Source organism: Enhydra lutris, unplaced genomic scaffold, assembly GCF_002288905.1.
Source record: "Enhydra lutris kenyoni isolate GAN:26980312 unplaced genomic scaffold, ASM228890v2 scaffoldscaffold90, whole genome shotgun sequence".
Classification (NCBI taxonomy): Eukaryota; Metazoa; Chordata; class Mammalia; order Carnivora; family Mustelidae; genus Enhydra; species Enhydra lutris.
In genome coordinates this window covers 6815810-6837006 of record NW_019154174.1, presented here as the reverse complement: position 1 = coordinate 6837006, position 21197 = coordinate 6815810, and the positions used below count along the sequence as shown (strand labels likewise).

Here is a 21197-nt window from a genome sequence, read left to right as displayed (position 1 = left end):
CTTCCCTCAACTTCACAGTTTACAGAAGGATTTAGATGGTAAGCAAAAGTATGTTACTGAAATATGGGTATATTCTCAGTATGGACAAGGATATTAAGTGACATCTTAATATCAGTGATTAATAAATTATTTCTCTGTGCTTTAAAAAATCATTTTATTTGTTGGTTCTCCCAACAGTGTGCTATTAAAAGTGGGGGAAAAAAGTTGAGCTACCCTGTGAGAATTCAGACTGCATAGATGTCCTTAATAGCATCAGTCATCCAGTTTCTAAGCCCTAATCTTGATTCCTCTTTCTCCTGTAGCTCAAGTCCCACCAAGCACCACATCCTATTTGTTCTGCTTCAGAAATTCTTCTTACCTTTGTCCCCACCTCTCAGTTGCCCGTGCTACTGCCTTAAATACAAACTCTTGTCATCATTTTCCTGGATTATACGAAAGACTCCTAATCAACCTCCCCTGCTTCCAGTCTCTGCATTCTGGTTCATCATCCATATAATCCACCAGTTAGAGTCCTCACTTAAACCCCAGACTCCAATACTAAATCTGATGTCATTCCCCTGCTTAAAAGCATTCGTGCCTGCCACCCCATCCACCAACATGGCCTATAAAATAGAGTTCAAATGCTTCAGCACAACTTACATGGCTTCTCACTTGGCTTTGTCCTACCTCCACAGCTTTAGTGGCCATGGCATTCACGCCTCTTGCACTTGTTTTATTTCCAACTACCCAGGATTTCCAAGTACCCCTTTTCTGTGACCTAAACGTGTCCTACTTATCGTATGAGTCCCAACTCCATTGAAAGCTTTCCCAAACTCTCATATCATACTTGGTATGGTAACTCATACAGCAGCATGATGAACCATCATGACTGTCTGGTCACATGGCTGTCTCCTCTAGTAGACTGAGCTCCATGAGAGCCAAGACTCAGGCACAGTGCTTGACTCATAGTAGATACTCAATAAATATTAATTAAATAAGGAACCACTTCCAGTTGCTCAAGTTTTTTTTAAAGATTTTATTTATTTACTTGTCAGAAGAGAGAGAGAGAGAGAGACAGCACACACAAGCAGGCAGAGTGGCAGGCAGAGGCAGAGAGAGAAGCAGGCTCCCTGCCGAGCAAGGAGCCCGACGCAGGACTCGATCCCAGGATCTTGGGATCATGACCTGAGCCAAAGGCAGAGGCTTAACCAACTGAGCCACCCAGGCGTCCCAAGTTGCTCAAGTCTTTTATCCTAAAACTTGGGTTTCTTTTACTCTTCTTGTCCTCTCAAGGGACAAAATGGATATATTTGGAAATTTAACCAAAATGCTCACATCCTATTTATGTCTTCCTAGTCCATGTGCCTGCCATTCAATCATTCCATGGTTATTTTTATAGTGATACCAGAGAAAAACAACTGAAAACAACACTGTTTACTTGGGTCCAGTGCATTTCATCCACACATTTGTAATAATGAGATTACTAAAATTTACAGGATGATCTCATCAAATTTTTAGCAGCATCAGTGATAGTGCCAAAAGGCCTTCAAGTTATCTTCAATAATCAGCATTTTTGATGGCAAAATACTTGAGATTAATAAGTCACTATTATAGGATCTCTTTACCAGCTGGCCTAGTGAATACAGCACATAGGATATGAGATGAAGATCTCATGGGAACAACTCCATACACTTGGCCTGTGGTATAACTTCAGCCTGGGCTCAAGTTACACAATTAATGAGACCAGCTGAGCACAAGAGTGCCTGCCTCAGCTAAAAACCTCAGTGTTCCCAGAATTAGATACAGATTTCAGAAAAATCAGGTCACAGTTATAGATTTATTTTTATGTATGATGTTACATTATTATGAAATGCAAGAAGAAAATAAAAGTATAGACTCAACCATTAAACTTTTAGCAAGTTGGACTACATCTTAATGCATACTTTATTCTATTAATTTAATCTTAAATAACTCTGGACTCACTTCAAGTGCCCATTAAGTTTCATCTACAAAATAAGGCAAAAAGTTTCAATAAAACAGACCATAGTACAGAAATTACGAATTCACTGGTAAACATTTAGCAATAGGATGTAGTTTCACAGAAATGTTTAGCAATTAATGAAGACTTAAAACCCCATTTTTGGTCATTTTATGTAACTGAAATGTCTAAGGGTACAGACATTTCTCAATTCTGGTACATCGTGATCCAGGGGTTGAGATATTATCAACAAGGCTTGGTCTATCCCTATCTTTCAGGTCTGCTCTGAAATCTGGCTTCAGTATTGGCTTCAATATAAGGTTCCAGCCTGAAGCCCTAGCAACTCCAGGTCCAGTTGAAGTACTACTACATCTCAGTATCCAAGAAATAAGTCCCCAAATTGGGACTCATGGACATGTAGCCCTACCAAACCCAATACTGTGGTTAGGAGGACAGAATGTTCTGGTTTGTCTAAGCCTGGATCATGTTGCCCCTCTTGAAGCTGGAGGATGGAGTCAACACCACCAGAACTAAGAACTGAAAATGAGAAGGTGGTAGTGATTTTGCAAAGAAAACCCAGGTTGGGGGCACCTGGGTGGCTCAGTGGGTTAAAGCCTCTACCTTCGGCTCAGGTCATGATCTCAGGGTCCTGGGATCGAGCCCCGCATCGGGCTCTCTGCTAAGCGGGAGCCTGCTTCCCTTCCTCTCTCTCTGCCTGCCTCTCTGCCTACTTGTGATCTCTGTCTGTAAATAAATAAATAAAATCATAAAAAAAAAAAAGAAAGAAAACCCAAGTTGTTATTACCAGAAGAAAGCATATGTTGGGCAGAGACACAAAACAATAGATGGCCATTATAACAAGGTTCACCTGCTCCAAGGGCAAAGGGAGCCAATAACCCCTTTTTAGACCCTGTCATCCTATTGTCATTAGCCCACTAGTGAGTTCCACCCTGATTCTGTCTTATCTCTAAATCCCTTCACAGTTCATCTTCACTAACTCATATCCTGTATCCTCACTTTCTGGGACAATTCTAATTTCAGATATCCTGTCTTAAGCCTCCCCATAAACAAAATTTATATTTAGTAGATTAGACATTGGACTGATCTTTGCTTTGGACAATTTGGTCATGGTATGTAGAGTCCCAGGAAAGACATACAAAAGAAAATGACATGGTATTGTTGCTCTGCACCCTCAGACAGCTGAGGCATGTCTGAAAAGGGGCTGGGATGCTGCCCACTGGGGTTTACTTAACAACTGGTAAGTTTGTTCTCCCACCTGCCTAAAACAAAGGAAAACCTAAACCTCTAGAAACTAGAAGCTTTGGAAGCAGCCCAATTACTTGATTGTATGCGAGACACCTTAAGAAATAATAGTGGCTACAAAGACCAAAAGAGCTGCTCTGCACCATCTCTACACAGATCAGCTAGGAAAGTGCATACTACCTAAATGTAAGGCTGAGTACTGGGCAGGTGCTCCACATGGAGGCAACAGTAGCAGAGGATGGCAGCATCTCTCGGGGCCTTCACCCAGTACCAGCAAGAAAAATTCTTCACGGAAACTTCCAAGTTGAGACAAAGGGATGGGAGTGCCCAGGCAATAGTTTGGCTATGACCAGCAAAACCCTGAGTGGAGAGAGGAGAGCCTAGAATGTTTCAAGTAAAAACACTTTTGGTCATTTGCTTTCTCCAAAAGCCATTATCATAAGCTGAGGGGACTGTAATTTGAGGGAGATGCCAAGTAACTTGTACTGGAATAAGGCCCATCTTGTCAGCAGCAAGTCCAAATTCCAACTGGGAAATAGCAATCATGGGAAGAATTCCATTATAGCTCAGTAAGGGCTCTGGAATAAGTTAGAAGCACTATGAACATTTGACTGTTCAACAAGGTTACTTAAAAAAAAAAAAAAAAAAAAAAACTCAGATGGGGCGCCTGGCTGGCTCAGTGGGTTAAAGCCTCTGCCTTCTGTTCAGGCCATGATCCCAGGGTCCTGGGATCGAGCACCGCATGGGGCTCTCTGCTCAGCAGGGAGCCTGCTTCCCCCTCCCTCTCTGTCTGCTCCTCTGCCTACTTGTGATCTCTGTTAAATAAATAAATAAAATCTTTGAAAAAAAAAAAGCCTCAGGAAAAAAAAAGCCTCGGAAAGTTAAGTAGAAGCTAGTGTTCAGTTTCAAACCAACAGAATAAATGGCTACAGACCCCTTTTCTAAAAATGTATGTTTCTCATTTTTCTTTTATATATCCAGATTAAATATAAAAATTCATTTTTCTTTTATATATTAAATTAATATTATGTACATCAGTCCTGGTCAAAGCTAGAGGCATCCTATTGGATTATAGTCCTACAAAAGCATTTATATAGGGTTAACTAATGTAACATGTTTGAAGCATTCAATAAAAACATATTTTTAGAACAACAACTTCATGCCAGTTTCTGTGCTAGTACAGAGGACAGAACAGTGAACCAGGCAGAAATTAGCCCTGCACTATCATGTAGCTTTCTAGTGACCTACTTTGATACAGAGCTTATACAGGTCTCACTAAGCTTTCTTCTTTTTCCTCCAGGTAATCAAATTTTTCAGACTGAAATAATATACTTAACACTAGACACATGTCAAGTCTGTGACTACCCAGTATCTTTGGAATATTCTTTTTATATTTGGGGATTTTCTCCAAGATAGAATTCCTGCCTCCTTAAGGCAGAACTCAATTTCCCAGGCTTTCTTGAATCTAAAGTATAGGCAATGACCTAGCTATTGTAAACTGGGGAGCACATGATTCTCTGATTCAGAAGACATCAATTCAAAGATGCAAGCTTCATGAAGAATCCACTTTCCAGAAGATGTTAGGGTAGAAGGATCTGGCTTTCCAGAGCACCATGGTGAAGTTTTTGGCATCTGGAGTCCAATACAAATTGTGGTGGTGTCTCATAGCAGCTGGCCCACAGAATAGTTTGTTTCTGGCTGCACAGATTTCTGGTCTCTCTGGCCATACCAGAGACACTGTGAGCTACCTAAGATTTTCAATTGCTTATCTTTTTAAAACCAATTAGAGTAAGTTCTGTTCTTTGCAAAGAACTGTGACTAATAAATATACTGAGCTACTGTTTTATGCCAGACACTAAGGTGCATATTGCTGTTACTTTAATTTCATAAGCTTCTTTTAAGGTATAAATTATTATACATTGTACAGATGAAAAAACTGAGATTCAAAAGCCACTTAATTCATTTTACACATAGTCACTAAAGACCAACTGTGTGTCAGCCACCGGGAATAGAGTATTAGAGGAAATAGCTCCCTGCAACTATAAAAAGAATGGCGTATTGGTTTTTTTAAGCATCTCTTACCAAAATAAGAGGTACCAAATAGCAGCTGTCTAGAGAGAAGGACCTCATGCTTAGTAAGGCCTCACTTTAAATATAGAAAACCCCTAAAAATAGCCACCCATGTGAGAGACTCAACAGGTGATTGGCCCAAAAAGAGGGGAGGAGAATCTAGGCCTCCCTGAAGGAGAGCAAAAGGACAGTGCAGTTTCCAGCTTCTCTCACCCACCACAATGGCTCTGCCTCTGAGGTCCTTGAGTCGGGGCTTGGCAAGTGCAGCAAAGGGGGACCACGGAGGGGCAGGAGGTGAGTTTGGCTGAGACCTGATCCTATGGCTTGCCTACCTGTACCCCTCTCCCACCTCTTTGGCCTTCTAGGGTCCAATGACACCTCCACAGACCAACGCTCCCACTCTGACCTTCAGAGGCCCTGGCCTCCCCACTTCTCTCTCATCTCTGCTTCACCCCTCCTCTGTAGCCAAAACCTGGCGCCTCCTGACCTTTGTTCTGGCACTGCCGAGCGTGGCCCTCTGCACCCTCAACTCCTGGCTCCACGCGGGCCACCACGAACGCCCTAAGTTTATCCCCTACCACCACCTCCGTATCCGCACCAAGGTACGCTGGTCTGAGGCCTCTGCCCCAGGGTGGGAGCGAGGGTCACGTGGGCAAAGGGTGCTGGGGTGGGGGTGGGGGACGGACGCAGAACCCTTCAGCCTGGACCGCGCTGACAATCCGCTCTCCCTCTCTTCACAGCCCTACTCCTGGGGGGACGGCAACCACACTCTTTTCCACAATCCCCGTGTCAACCCTCTGCCCACCGGCTATGAACAGTCCTGAGACCCTGGAAGATGTCACCAGGTGCAATAAAGGTGGAAGCTATGTGTCCGCAGCCTCCTTGGGACCGCGGGGTGGGGGTGCGGGTGTATCAAAATAGCTCTACTGGGTGCAGATGTACAGTGCAGTCTGTGCTCTACTTATTCTTCCCAAGGCCATGATTTGGGAGGTCCTGGAGAGAATGTCCTTGATGACTAGGTGGGAGATCCCTATCCATTCCTTTTCGCTCACCTATTAATAATTAGGGTTCTGGGCTGTAAAGGTCTTTCACATAACACTGAATCCTCACAGTATCTCTGGGAGCAAGAGGAGGAACTTCTTCTTCTCTAGAGGAGGAACTGAGATTCTCAGAGATTAAATTACTTAAATGAGGCCCCTGCTCAGAGGCCCTCTGGGAACTCCAGGCTGCAGATCACTTTTTGCCTGACACACACTGACAGTATCTGTGAATTATGGCTTTCTGGAGACAACCTTGATTCCAAACAGAGGATCTCCAGCCCTATGTGTGAGGCATCATGACCTAATTTTGGATTTGGAATATTTCAGCCATTCTCTATGACCACTCATGATGTGTCTTCTGTATTGGTCTGGGACATCAGACGTTCCTTTTTGGAAGTCTTTGGGGACCTCCTTCAAGGGGGATAATGGTTCAAACAAGTTCAAGGCATTTCACCCCACTCCTAGGACAGTCTGCTCATTTGCCATTACCAAGGATCCTGAAGCCTGTGTTGAACTCCATGAGCAAAACACACATAGAGTTCTTCCTTTGGTTTCTCCCCAGATACTACTCATAGCACCACTAAAAAAAGATTATCTCGGGCCTCAATCACCTAAAAAAGTGAGAGAATATTTTCTAGGCCCACAAACAGGTTACCCCAATTCTTCCTAGAACAGGACTCAGGTCCCTGAATTAGAGCTCTTTTATAGAAGAAGAATGTGTTATAAACATCCTTATTTAATGAGGCAATTCTTTTTTTTTTATTATGTTAGTCACCATATAGTATATCATTAGTTTTCGATGTAGTATTCCATGATTCACTGTTTGCATATAACACCCAGTGCTCCATGAAATAGGGACAATTCTTTATATATATGAAAATTCATGTTGTCTTCATGTTTGGTTCTGGAAAAAGTGGGTTATTACTGAACAACTGACAAATATGTTAAAATATAAAAACCTTTCAATGCCTTGAGAAGTTTGCTTAGCACCCAATAAGTTGCTCAGACCAGCCCAGAACTATACAGAAATTTTTCCCATGGAAGCAGATTTGTAGGCAAAGGCAAAACCAGTCCATGGGGGTAGAGACAAACAGAAAAGTGAATTATTAAGACAAAGGCAAATTTGCGGCCTCACAACTGACATCCTCCCCACTGAATGTGGCAGTGTCTTCAGGTTTGTTATCTAGCATTTCTTTGTACTGACGTTTGCAGAAGCCAAGCTGTGAAAGGAAGTAAATCAGAAGAGCTGGGTAAGAGGATAGGGAAGAAAGCTGGGAGTAGGAAGAAGTTGAGAGAGAAGACAAGAAGGGAAATAAGCTGACTCGTATTTGTGTGCCAAAACACTCATGTGAATAACAGCTATCGTGTATTATCTACTGTATGCAAGCACAGCAGTTATGCAGAGAAGTTATAGTAGAAAAGCATAAATTCATAGGCAGTCCTACACACATACCCCGGCTTCACTTCTGTCTCACTTAAACTACACTGTAATATAGGCATGACTATCATTTCAAAAATGAGGAAACAAGCTCAGAGAAATTGGGCAACTTGCCTCACATTAAAAAGTGAGTAGGATAGAGCCAAAACGTACACACAGACCCACCTGATTCCATTGTCTGAGCTCTTCCCACTTTACTATCCTGTCTCTGGAGGGCTTGGGTTAGATGCTGGTGGTATTGACAGTGGGATGAAAACAGTCACCTTGTACAGGATGGCTGTGATGGGAGCCAAGAGCAGAAGTCCTCCAACAGAGCTTCCCACAATGAGAGGAATAGGATCATAGACCTCATACGCTTCAAGCACCATTGCAGTCTGATTTGTGAATGAGAAAGTATCAAACTCTTTGCTGTCTCAGACACTTTAAGGTTCCCCAACTTTTAAGTATCTCCCATCCTTCCTTTGCTATAGTGTTGAGATACAGAAACACTCATGAGCCACAGTAGCCACCAGCCCCAGGGACCACCGACTGAAGCCTGCACTAGACCCGCTCATGTCCAGGCAGATGCCGGCTGTGGAAGTGCACCAGCTGTGGCCATCCTGGGACCATTGGCTTAGGTCCATGCCTGCAGCCACCAGGTCCCCCAAATTGTCCCTTAATTCCCTTTGTTCTGTTTGAGTGCTGTTATCCGTCCTTTCCTGACTTGCAGCCACCAATCGCCAAGTTATTACTGGTCCCCAAGTGCAGGGCACTTTTGCATTGGGCATTACTTTCCACGGCTCAGTTCTGGTGGCTGCCTCCCCCTTCCGTTTATCCTCCAATATCTGTCCGTGCACTCCCAACTCCTCTGTACTACTCCACTGATGATCCTCTCCCCTCATAGAGATCCAGAAGTGTGTAATCTTATATCTCGGGCTGATTTCATGGGTGTTTAGAGTGCTCTGGTAGATATCTAGCTCAATTCAGGGGACTGGTTGAAATAGGGTCCCCTATTCCTCCACCATCTTGCACCTGCCCCTGTTACAGTCATTCTAAGAAATCTTTGTTGCCTTATCTGAAAGCTCATTATGCCATGTTTCAAAATGACACAAAAGCTTTGATAGCTTCATGCCATTATTGAACAAAGTTTCAAAATGGACACCAGCCTAGGAAAAAATAGATATCTGACCCAATAAAATCCAGTTTCAATGGTACAGTATTTTCTGGATATATTTTAATTTTGGGATCAGGATCACTCATCCCAGCATTCACACTTCCCTATACTAAATGTGGACTGGAGTCTCATTCAATATTGACTTTGATGAAATTATTCTAAGTTGCAACATTTTACTTCTTCATCTTAATTTTTATGCTTTGACCAAAATTTTTGAGTCATTATCCCATTTTTCTGATTCAGGGATATAGCACAACACAATAGCAACTCTGAAAATATGCAAAGGGAAAAATGTGTTGCTTTCATTTTACACAAGAGCCCACTGCAGCCCTTGGAGTCCACGGACAACCGTTAGGAAGATAATATGAAGGATATAGCAAGACTTCTATGAAAGTCACCATTTCAAATATGTGAGTTGTATGGGTTAAAAATTCTTTCTTGCTGTATTTTTTTTTTCCTCTAAAACTCAGCACTTAGGAGACGACATGGAACACATTTTGAAAAACAACAATCCAAAGCTGGATTCTCTTAAAGTCTAATCTGGAGACCTACTTAAATCTATTGCATAATAGTTCATTCTTCTGGAGACTCCAAAGGGATCTGGGGACCCTATGATGATGAAAGAAAGAGACATTTTTCTGTGGCAGTAAAGAGTCGTTTTCCAGCTTCCCCTATAATATCATGATCAACTGCCTCCCCTTACTGTGTTTCTAATTAGAACATCCACATGGACCAAACACCTGGGAAGTGGCAGCAACAATGGGATCACTCCAGGGCAGGGAATGACCTGAGATGTGTTGACACCTAGCTCACTAACAGACACCACTTTGAACTTTGTGCTAAGATGGATGGTGTAATAGTAACAATGACCATACTGGGGGCAGCAGATCTCTGATCTAGGAGTTCAAAGTGCCTCCCAATCACTAACCATATGCAAATAATATCTCCTTCCCTACCTTCTAGGATTTGTAAGAAACACCAGTGTATTGCTTCATTCAAATGATCTTTCCACCAGAGGCCTTTTTTTGTTTGTTTGTTTGTTTTGGTTTGGTTTGGTTTTTGGGTTTTTTTTGCAATACAGGATCTTTTTTTTTTTTTAATTTATTTTCAGCGTAACAGAATTCATTGTTTTTGCACCACACCCAGTGCTCCATGCAATACGTGCCCTCCTTAATACCCACCACCTGGCTCCCCCAACCTCCCACCCCTCGCCCCTTCAAAACCCTCAGATTGTTTTTCAGAGTCCATAGTCTCTCATGGTTCATCTCCCTTTCCAATTTCCCTGAACTCCCTTCTCTCCATCTCCCCATGTCCTCCATGTTATTTGTTATGCTCCGCAAGTAGGTGAAACCATATGATAATTGACTCTTTCTGCTTGACTTATTTCACTCAGCATAATCTCTTCCAGCCCTGTCCATGTTGCTACAAAAGTTGGGTATTCATCCTTTCTGATGGAGCCATAATACTCCACAGTGATGAGGGAGCAGGAGGCTGGCTGAGGACAAAGCAAAAGCTGGCACCTTGTCCCCCCTCTCCACCCGCTCCCCTCCGTAATGTCTGTGACATTCCTCAGGCACCCCTGACTGCCATAAGCAAGAAACAAATAGTTAACTTGCAGAAATCACAATCCTACAAGACAGGAGTCTCCCTTGGTTTACAAATGTCCTAGAGATCTACAAACAAAGAAGTTACCTTATCAATAGCACAATTTTCAGAGGCAAATAACTCAGTTCCTCAAGCCCTGAATAAAGTTAAATTTATTCTAAACCCAAATCTCACTAACAAAGACACTTGATAGCAGAAATGTGAATGGCTTGCCAAAAGACAACATTGATCAAGCCACAAGGTCTCCCGTATCCCGGCACCTTGTAGGCCCTCTTTAGCATATGAAAGTTCCATTGAAACCTCCCTTCCCCTCACCTTCCCCCAACCACAAGGTACATAACCTGCCATCTCTCACAACCCAGGGGCTGCAGCTCTTCCTGCCCATGGGTCCTGTCCCCATGCTTTAATAAACCACATTTTGCACCAAAGATGTCTCAAGAATTCTTTCTTGGTCATCGGCTCTGGACCTCAGCCCACCGAACCTCACCTAGGTTCTAGAACTTCATCAATAGTGTATATGGACCACATCTTTCTTATACATTCATCCATTGATGGGCATCTTGGTTCTTTCCACCGTTTGGCGACCGTGGCCATTGCTGCTATAAAGATTGGGGTACATATGGCCCTTCTTTTCACTACATCTTCATCTTTGCAGTAAATACCCAGTAGTGCAATTGCAGGGTCATAAGGAAGCTCTATTTTTAATTTCTTGAGGAATCCCCACACTGTTCTCCAAAGTGGCTGCACCAACTTGCATTCCCACCAACAGTGGAAGAGGGTTCCCCTTTCTCCACATCCTCTCCAACACATGTTGTTTCCTGTCTTGCTAATTTTAGCCATTCTAACTGGTGTAAGGTGGTATCTCAATGTGGTTTTAATTTGAATCTCCCTGATGGCTAGTGATGATGAACATTTTTTCATGTGTCTGATAGCCATTTGTATGTCTTCATTGGAGAAGTGTCTATTCATATCTTCTGGGAGAAGATATTTGCAAATGACAGTACAGACAAAAGGCTGATATCCAGGATCTATAAAAAACTTATCAAACTCAACACACACAAAACAGATAATAATATCAAAAAATGGGAGCGCCTGGGTGGCTCAGTGGATTAAGCCACTGTCTTAGGCTCAGGTCATGATCTCAGTGTCCTGGGATCGAGTCCCGCATCAGGCTCTCTGCTCAGCAGGGAGCCCGCTTCCCTCTCTCTCTCTCTCTCTCTCTGCCTGCCTGTCCGTCTACTTGTGATCTCTCTCTGTCAAATAAATAAATAAAATCTTTAAAAAACAATGGGCAGAGGCCTTTTTCTTGCCCCACTCCCACCTGCCACAGCTCCACTAGCTCCTCATCACTGACAGCTTTGAGAACTGAGTGAGTAGAATAAGAAGCCAGCATACTCCAATATAGGGACATAATAACCTCCCCTCTATTTAACTTTCTTGTCCTGGCCCCAGGATTCAGGGCTGGCCACCATCCAATATTGGTTAAGAGACACCACGAGCATCACTATACAGGACCCATATCCCTAAAAGGCCTTAATTTTAGATCTTTGACTTAATTTCCAAAAAAAGGGACATACCTTGGTTTTGTGTGATGTGTTAATTTGTTAAGGCCAACATTTAAATACACACTTTTTATAATTATGCCTCAGAATTTTTTCATTCACTATATCTGAAATCTCAAAAAATTGAAGTGTCCTGGGTTTCTTGATCTCTGAGAGATGCTAGAGCTAGGTGAGCCAAAGTGGCAAGGGGGAAATACTCCTGCTGGCTTTCTATTCCTCCCTCCCATTTAGCAATGCTGACAAAACCACATTGAAAACCACGTTTACAAATTCTAATGTGTAGACATTTTATTCCCAGTTCAGTTTGGGCAATCTGGACTGAGATTCCTGAGACAAAGCTGATACTGACATTATTTTACTAGGAATAAGGATGAAAGGGAAGCACAGAGCAAATCATAGTTTCTGCATCAAAGCCCACCCTCTAGAAATGGAATTGCAATCCTAACATCAACCTGGATAGTTCAGATGTCAACCTGAAAATTATAGGGAGTCACTAAAGATAGAGGAGGATTGTGGCTTGTTCAGTACTGCATTTTGGAAAGATCATTGGTAGCAAGTGAAGCAAGAGAGACTGGAGCTTGAGTCTATTGTTCATGTATTTCTAAGTAGAAATCCAAACCCACTCCACCCAGGGGCATGTTTAAGATCCTGTTCTGAGGTTTCCAGTTACAGCCTTGACAAGACAAATGGCCCCTCCCAGACAAGGCACTTTGTGTGGACACATTGCATCCTCCCAAGGAGAGAAAGCAGCCTGACCCGAGCCTCACTCACGTTGAACAGTTCTCCCCTGTAGGCCTAACTTATATGGGAATAAGAGAGCCAGGAAACTTCTCAGAGGATATCAGGTCCAAAGGACAATAGTAGGTAGTTTCTTATTGGGCAGCTTGAGGGTCTGAAGTCCCATTTTCTGGGACAGTCTGTCCATTTGCTTCCACCATCATTTCCTTATACTGACGCTTGAAGAAGCCAAGCTGTGGGGGAGGAAGGAAAAGAAAATTAGGAAACCCAGTGGAAGAGAGGAAAAGAGATGTCTGGGGGGAGAGCGATCACTATTTCTAGAACCCCTACTATTGTTCAAGCACTGCACTAGAATATTTAGCCATACTGTGTCATTTAGATTTTATTTTATTTATCTTTTTTTAAGGATTTGTACATTTTGCTTTATGTAAAGTATTTCAACAGGAAAAAAAAGAAATCATAAATAAATGTTGAACTCTAGTTAATCATTTGATTGCTGAATTATCTAGGGTTGGAAAGTACCGTTGCTTACAGCTTACTTTAATAGAAATCCAAAAAAATAACAAAATAACAAGAATTGCTAGATAGTTAATGGATGGATGCAGAGATACATATGCACTTAAGGAAGGTTGGAAAACTATTTATACTGTAGTTTCTAGGTGGTGGTTACATGGATTTTCAATGTACAACTTAGTTGACTTTTCTGGATGTATGATGGGCTTTAAAACAAAATATTAGGAAAAACTGAATCATACTGAGCATTTGTACCCTACTTTAATCCTCTTCAGTATAACTTGAACATATCTCCATATAATTTATATATCCATATCATTTTATAGATCTTTTCAATGGAGCCAAATACTTGCATTTTATAGGTGTTCTAATATTTCTGCCTTGTGGGTAAATACACAAAACTAAAGATGCTTTTAGATTTTACCAAGATTAGTGAACTGGGTGGAATTACCTTCAGAATGAGAAAGCAGGCCCAGCATGGACAAGACACTGCCTATAGACAGACAGAATCAGTGGTTGTGTCAACACCTAATTCAGGCCACTGCTTTTATGTTGTAATTTGCTGTGAAGGGAAACATGTAGTGAGGAAGATGAGAGTAGACAGGAAGAAAAGAGAGGACAAGACAGAGAGAGCAATTAGAGACCTGAAAATCAGATAGAAAAGCACAGATATGGGAGACAGTTGGGGACCAGTGATGTCATAGATGGAAGGGGATGTCTCACATGCAATGACTTGCCAAGACTGTGCACCTATACCCAAGCTGAGCTCTTTCTTACATTATGGAAATAATAGGATCAAATTGCTGATGGTGTCAAGAGCAGGATGGAAACACTCACCTTGTACAGGATGGCTGTGATGAGAGCCAACAGCAGCAGTCCTCCCACAGAGCTGCCCACAATGATGGGGATAGGATCGTAGACCTCATACTTCTCCAGCACCGTCTCCATCTGGAGTGGAAATGACCTTATCAGAAAGTATCAGAACTCTTCCTTTCCCAGACTCTTTCTCGGTTCACCAAACTTTAACTCCCTCCCCTCCTTCCCTTTCTCCAAAGGGGGGATATAGAAACACTCATGGGCTTAGGGACAACTCTCCTGCTGATGGACCTTCATCCTTCCTCCCTCCAGGCCTCTGAGCCTCCCACACAGCACCATGGATTTAACATTAGGAGCCCTCCTACTTACAGCCTGGCCACTCCTACCACACAGTCACTACCTGAGTTCTCAAGAATGCCTCCTGTCCTGGAAGCTGGGAATACACGGATCTGTTGAGCGTGATTTCAGCCACAGTCATTACCAATACCTTCTTCTGCAATGTCTGCAATACACAGGGACAGAGCTGGGGAACTAGCCTGAGGAAAAGCCTCAGAGTTCGAGAACTCTCCTGACTTGAGGATGGGCACAGACATATCTGGTACCACCCAAATCCAGGGGAGGGACTCTGCTCTTGGACCCACACACCTGGCTGACCCAGCCAAAGTTGAGTTTGCCCTTCAGGATGAAGTCGAGTTCCTCCTGAATGCCAAAAGTGGGGAGGTCACAGTGGAACTTCAGGCAGTCAGCAATGGAGCAGTTCTAGGGACAGGAGAAGAATGAAGCTGAGGAGGCAAGAACCACCAGAAATAGGAAGTCTGTCAGGTTTGGGTTGGAGAATAGATGAACAAATACAGGACATATATAAAGATCTCCAACCTAGCAATTGCATTTCCCTATATCCCCCATTGGGCAGCTGGTCCTGCAATGGGAATCCAGGGTCTTTCTCACCAGTACAAGACTCCCTGGAATCTGGGTCATGAAGTCAGGATGCTGGGGAGGTACCCTCTCCGACACACAGGAAAGATTCTGGTGTGAGAGAGAAACAGCCACAGAATGATCAACATTTCACTGGTAAGAGGATGTGAGGCACTATAGGATCAGACTCTGGAGAGTTAGGAAAGGCAAGTAGACACCTGAGAAGGGGCCACCACAGCCTCATCCCACACAGCCATTCCATTCAGCAGGATAGGAACCCAGAAATTAATGCTGATGGTCACATCTCGCTGACTCAGGTTATTCACCTGCAGAAAATTGAGACAACGTTATTGTGCTCCCAGAAGAATCCAAAATACCACTTCATTCCTGGATATAACCCTCAGCTCCTCATTCTCTCTCCCACCAGCTCCCAACATTAGCAGCACCATGGGAGGGAAGATATGGACACTCCTTGGCTTCTCACATGATAACGATGCTCAGCTTCTTTCTTGCTCTTCTCATCAGAAGTTGAAAAGTTGAAGTACTTTGTAGACTCTTCCTGCCTGGAGAGAGATGGCTTGTTGGTGAGAAACACTCCCAGAGCCATCCTCAGTTGTGCTCCTGTCTGATGCCAAGGGCTCTGTCGGGCCCCCAGCAGATAATCCCATGAAAGAATTATGATCCCCACATGCTTCTGCAGCCTCAGCTTCAACTCTTCTCCTATGGCATTTGCCCCAGTCACCCAGAACTGCTAGCTCGTCCTTTGATACCCTGGCTCTTTCACATCCCCATAGCTTTGTTCGTTCTTTCTTTTGCTTGGAACACCCTTACCCCTCCCCTTCTGGAAATGTTCACTTAAAGGCCCAACTTAAACATGACCTCTCAAGGGGCGCCTGGGTGGCTCAGTGGGTTAAAGCCTCTGCCTTCGGCTTGGGTCATGATCCCAGAGTGCTGGGATCAAGCCCCACATCGGGCTCTCTGTTCAGCAGGGAGCCTGCTTCCTCCTCTCTCTCTGCCTGCCTCTCTGCCTACTTGTGATCTCTATCTATCAAATAAATAAATAAAATCTTAAAAAAAAAAAAACATGACCTCTCATAACATTTAAACATTTTCCCATGGGGGAAAAAAAAAGGTGTTCACATGACTTTCTCCTCTACTAGGTATATGGTTGGCATCTGGCAATGCTTGCAGAGGCTGATGCCAGAACAAATAAGCCTAAGGGGACTCAAGGGAATCATGGTTGGATCACTCAGGAAAAAATGCAATGCAAGCCCCTCCACGATGGAATGAAGAAAAAAGATGTGGTCATCCTGGGGAAGTCAAGTAAGTGAGAGAAAGGATGGTGCATAAACACAAGCCCCTGGAGTGGTCACAAATGTTCCAGCCTCAGTGGCTTTCTGTGCATCCATCCTCCCATCCATCCATCCATCCATCGCCTGCTTCAGTAAACATTTACCCTATATCTGGCTGTGTATTTGGCTCTGGAGAGTCAACAGTTAACAAGCCATAATCCTTTCCTTCCCAGAGTTAACATCTTAGGTCTCAGTGGAATCAAGCAAACAAGCAGGGGTGCTGCACATTTCACCCGTATGTAGTGTACAGAAGCCTGGCCAGCCATACAGAAATTCCAGGGGCCCCCACAGTTTCCCACAAATGTGACTGTTAGTGTCATGATTAAAAACACAGGCTTGGAACCAGACCACCTGACATTTCTGTCTACCACTTCCTACTCAAGTAACCCAAGGTAAGTTACTTAACCTCTGTGGTTTCTTCCTGTATAACCTGAGGTTGCTAATAATAGTGCCTGTGATAGAGTTGTGATGACATCTGCAGCAATGATATAAATGTTAGAATTTATATTTTCCCTTACTGTGCTAACCTTTATGTTTTTCACTCCAACCCTTTCCCTCTCTGCTTCAGTTTTTTCACTTTAAAATCTTCCAGTTCTAACACTCTTTTCAAATTTGAGTAAATCACTCATCTTCCCCAATCCTTGCAATGGCATAGTAGCATATGGACATGAGCACAAGCTCCAGAGCCAGACCATTTGACTGATTCCTGGTTCTGTCACTTACCAGCTAACTGAAAAGAATAAGTTACTTAACCTCTTGATTTCTTTGTTGGTAAAAAAGGGGGGTTAACAATAACCATATCGGGTGCCTGGGTGGCTCAGTGGGTTAAGCCGCTGCCTACAGCTCAGGTCGTGATCCCAGGGTCCTGGGATTGAGTCCCACATCGGGCTCTCTGCTCAGCAGGGAGCCTGCTCCCCCCACCCCCGCCCGTCTCTCTCTGCCTGCCTCTCTCCCTACTTGTGATCTCTCTGTGTAAAATAAATAAATAAAATCTTTAAAACAAAACAAAACAAAACAATAAGCATATCACAGAGTTATTAGAAGGATTAAATGAATGTAAATACATGTAAAGTTCTTTTGAAATGCTTGGTATATCATATGTATATATAACTGTAAGATCTTAATGTAAATTCCACTGTTTTCCTATGAACAGTAGGGAAAATTCATACATGGTGTTTGGAAGGGCAATGACACTGTTTGATTCTCCCTACCCAGTTGTCCTAAAAATTCATGTGTCATCAGCAGCAACAACAGTGGCAAACTCTGTCCCATGGCAATATTATAAGCTTCTGACCACCTTCCAAACTTCTGGAGTTTAGCCAGATTATGTGGGTCTCCTTGCCCTGCTTCCAGCCTGGCCTGACCCTGCTCCACCACCCACCTTCAGAACTGACAGCAACAGCCCTGCACATGACTTTCCTGTGACCTGCCACAGCCTTGGACTCTAGTGACTTTCCCAGCTGTTTGTCACATCTCTGGTCTCCTCTTTGCATTGTGAAACCCTGACCTTTTCTTCCTCTGTGTGGTGACAAACCGTATCTCCCACTTCAGAGTGCTCATAAAAACCTCAATCTTAATCTTGTTAGTTTCACTTCAGCATACTCATATTTAGCATGAAGAATAGACTTGGCTTCATGTTAAAGGAAACCTGCACTTTGGAGATAAAAGGAGGAGTGCAAGAGTGGTGGCAAACTGTATGTATGTGTCCCACCAATAGGTAAACCCATCAGAGAAGAAGCAAGAAGTATATAGTATATGTTATTATAGCATAAATAGATGACTGGTCACAAGTATTCCCATGTGAGGAATTAGAGGGCTAGTTATATACCTATCCTTTAAAGATCAGTCTGGGCTGCAAGGGGAGATTTAGGCTTACAGGAGAGTCAAAATTTCACACCTGCTGATCACCATGTAGACAGCATATTTCACTGGGAGCTCCAGATGAAAGGTGGTCTTGCTGGTCATAGGTTTATTATTCTCACTGGAGAGAGAGTGGAGGAACCTCATTGAAAAGAAATCCAGGGGAGAACTCTCTGGCAGGGGCATGAGATGAAAGAGTGAGGGATACACCTGGCCTCACCTGCTTGCACTGGCCTTCAGAAGCATCTTGTTGCCCAGGGTGGCCTTGTATGAGACATCAAATGTGACTATGAAGGTGCCCTGGGAGAAGAAGAAAGAAGGAATGAGGATAAGGAAGGTGATGGAAGAATAAGAGATAGGAACAGGTCAGGACAAGGGAGGAGAGTGATGAGGATCTGTGGGGAGGCACTCACCTTAGTGCCCTCTTGGAAAATGGGATGGTTGATGCTACAGCTGCTGCTTTTCAGGCCCTCATTCCCAGTGGGCACTCCCTCACATGCCAGGCGCAGTGGGCGCTGATGGGGTTGCTTCCAGGGAAGGAAATCGAATTCAAAAATGTTACCCATGTACATTTTTGGGCTTGATATATAACAGTGGTGGCATTGTGGAGCAGTAGGAGAAAGGACAGAATTTTCAACAAAAAACACTAGGAAAATTGGCCCATACAAAAAAAAAAAAAAAAAAAAAAAAATCTAAAAAAAAAAAAAAAAACCCAAAAAACAATGAATTCCTACCTCACTCCATACATTACAATAAATTCCAACTAGATTAAATATTTCATGTGAAAAAGCAAAATTATGAAGCTCCTAAAATGTAATAAAGGGGAATATCTTGGTAACATTGGAGTAGGGAATTATTTCTTAAACAAGATCATCTGGGTGCCAACCGAGGGCATTCCTGTCCCGGGCTGCAGCCGCAGGAGGGAGCCCCGTGGAGGCGCCCTTCCGAGGCCCCACTGCCCATGCTGACCACCCAGCCCTCCCGCTGCGGATGTCATGAGTAACACTACAGTGCCCAATGCCCCCCAGGCCAACAGCGACTCCATGGTAATGTATGTGCAGAAGAAAAAGCGAGTGGACCAGCTTCGCCATCACCTGCTCCCCATTTACAGCCACGACCCCACGGAGGAACTGTATGAGGCCGAGAAGAAGCTGCTCTTGGATGTGGAGGACCCCAAGGTGGAACACGGCTGGCAGAGTGACTACCAGCACAAGCTGATGCCCCTGCTGGACGTCAAGACCTGACCTCCCCCCCCCCAACCCCCGCTCTCCAGAACCATGACATCACCAAGATCAGCACATAAAAACACTAAACCTAAAGGAAGTTTTGGTAAAAATCAACCACAATCAAATTAACACATTTGGTTTATTAAAAGTCCCTCTAAAAGAAACTGAAAAGACAAGCAATAGGGCTGGAAAATATATCTAAACACATATAAATGGAAAAGTACTGGTAACCAGAATATTAAAGAATGCTTACAATTAAGAAAAGTATGTGGGTGGGTGATGGGATAATTGGGTGATGGGCATTAAGGAAGGCATTTTATGTAATATAGGTATTATATGCAACTGATGAATCTCTAAATTCTACCCCTGAAACTAATAATACAATATATGTTAACTAAATTGAATTTAAATAAAAAATTAAACGAAAATGAAAGTATGGACAATTCAATAGAAAAATAAGAAAAAATTTTGCACAGGCACTTCCTAAAAGAAGAAATCAAAATCACCAGGAAATAGACGAAATGTTCCTCAACTTTATTAAAGAAATGCAAGTTAAAACTGTAAGGAAATATCACCAGATGGACAAAAATTTAAAACTCTGACAATGCTAAGTGATACAATGGGTAGAAATTCACAGGAACTCTAATAATCTGCTGATGGAAGTGCAAAAAGTTGAAAATGGTTGGTCTGTACTTATAATAATTGAAGATACAGGAACCCAAGATCCAGCAAGTCTATATGTGGCAAATACCTTCCAAATATTATGCATAGGTGCACCAATATATATGCTCAAGAATAGTCATGGCCAAAATCAGGGAACAACTCAAATGACCACAAATTGTAATATGAGTACAGATGTCCACTCACACCATTGTTATTTAATGTATTACTGGAGTCCTGGCCTCAATAATCAAACAATAAAAAGAAATAAAAGGCAACCAAATTGCAAGAAAGAAGTCAAGCTATTCGCTGTTCACAGAGGGTACAATACGTTATTTAAAAACCTGGAAGACTCTACAAAAGAGTTACTGGAACTGATACACAATTTCAGCAAACTCAAACAAGATAAAATCAGGTACATAAATCTATTGCATTTCTTTTTTATTGTTGTTTTGTTTTGTTTTTACTTATTAAAATTCAGTTAGCCAAGGTATAGTACATCATTAGTTTTTGATATAATGTTCAATGATTTATTAGTTGAGAATATCACCAAGTGCTCATCATATCACATGCCCTCTTTAATGCCCATCACCCATTTACCCCATCCCCCACCCACCTCTGTTACATTTCTATACACCAGTAATGAAGCAGCAGAGTGAGAAATCAAGAAATTGACCCCATTTACAATTGCACCAAAAACCAAAAGATACCTACAAATAAATCTAACCAGAGGTAAGGGATCCATACTCTTCAAAAATTGAACACTAAGGAAAAAAGTTGAAGAGGACACAAAGAAATGAAAAAATATTTCATACTTAAAGATTGGAATTAAAACATTATTAAAATGTCATACTATCCAAGGCAACCTACACATTTAAACCAATCCCTAACAAAATATCACCAGCATTCTTCACAGAGCTATAACAAACAAACCTAAAATTTTTATGGAACTAAAAGACCACAAATAGCCAAAGCAATCTCGAAAAAGAAGAGCAAAGCTGGGGGCATCACAATCTAGACTTCAAGTTG

At 42.7% G+C, this 21197-nt stretch overlaps 2 protein-coding genes across 3 annotated transcripts in view; one reads left to right on the top strand and one right to left on the bottom strand.

Annotated features, from left to right (window-relative positions):
* Positions 1-5466: 5466 nt before the first annotated feature.
* LOC111162190 (cytochrome c oxidase subunit 6A2, mitochondrial) lies at positions 5467-6155 on the top strand. The gene is made up of 3 exons (XM_022526419.1): positions 5467-5584; positions 5756-5892; positions 6031-6155. Exons 1-3 carry the CDS (start codon positions 5512-5514, stop codon positions 6112-6114), a joined length of 294 nt encoding a protein of 97 aa, XP_022382127.1. The 5' UTR covers positions 5467-5511; the 3' UTR covers positions 6115-6155.
* A 1281-nt stretch (positions 6156-7436) lies between these two features.
* Positions 7437-21197, bottom strand: part of LOC111162189 (integrin alpha-D-like) — a 50687-nt gene continuing 36926 nt past the window's right edge. For both annotated transcript variants that reach the window (XM_022526417.1, XM_022526418.1), the window contains exons 21-30: positions 18696-18809; positions 18503-18582; positions 18320-18403; positions 15555-15633; positions 15289-15396; positions 15104-15181; positions 14801-14914; positions 14556-14657; positions 14177-14287; positions 7437-7550 (exon numbers count right to left, since the gene is read on the bottom strand). In XM_022526417.1, coding sequence (XP_022382125.1) covers positions 7437-7550; positions 14177-14287; positions 14556-14657; positions 14801-14914; positions 15104-15181; positions 15289-15396; positions 15555-15633; positions 18320-18403; positions 18503-18582; positions 18696-18809 — 984 coding nt within the window. The remainder of the gene's footprint in view (positions 7551-14176; positions 14288-14555; positions 14658-14800; positions 14915-15103; positions 15182-15288; positions 15397-15554; positions 15634-18319; positions 18404-18502; positions 18583-18695; positions 18810-21197) is intronic.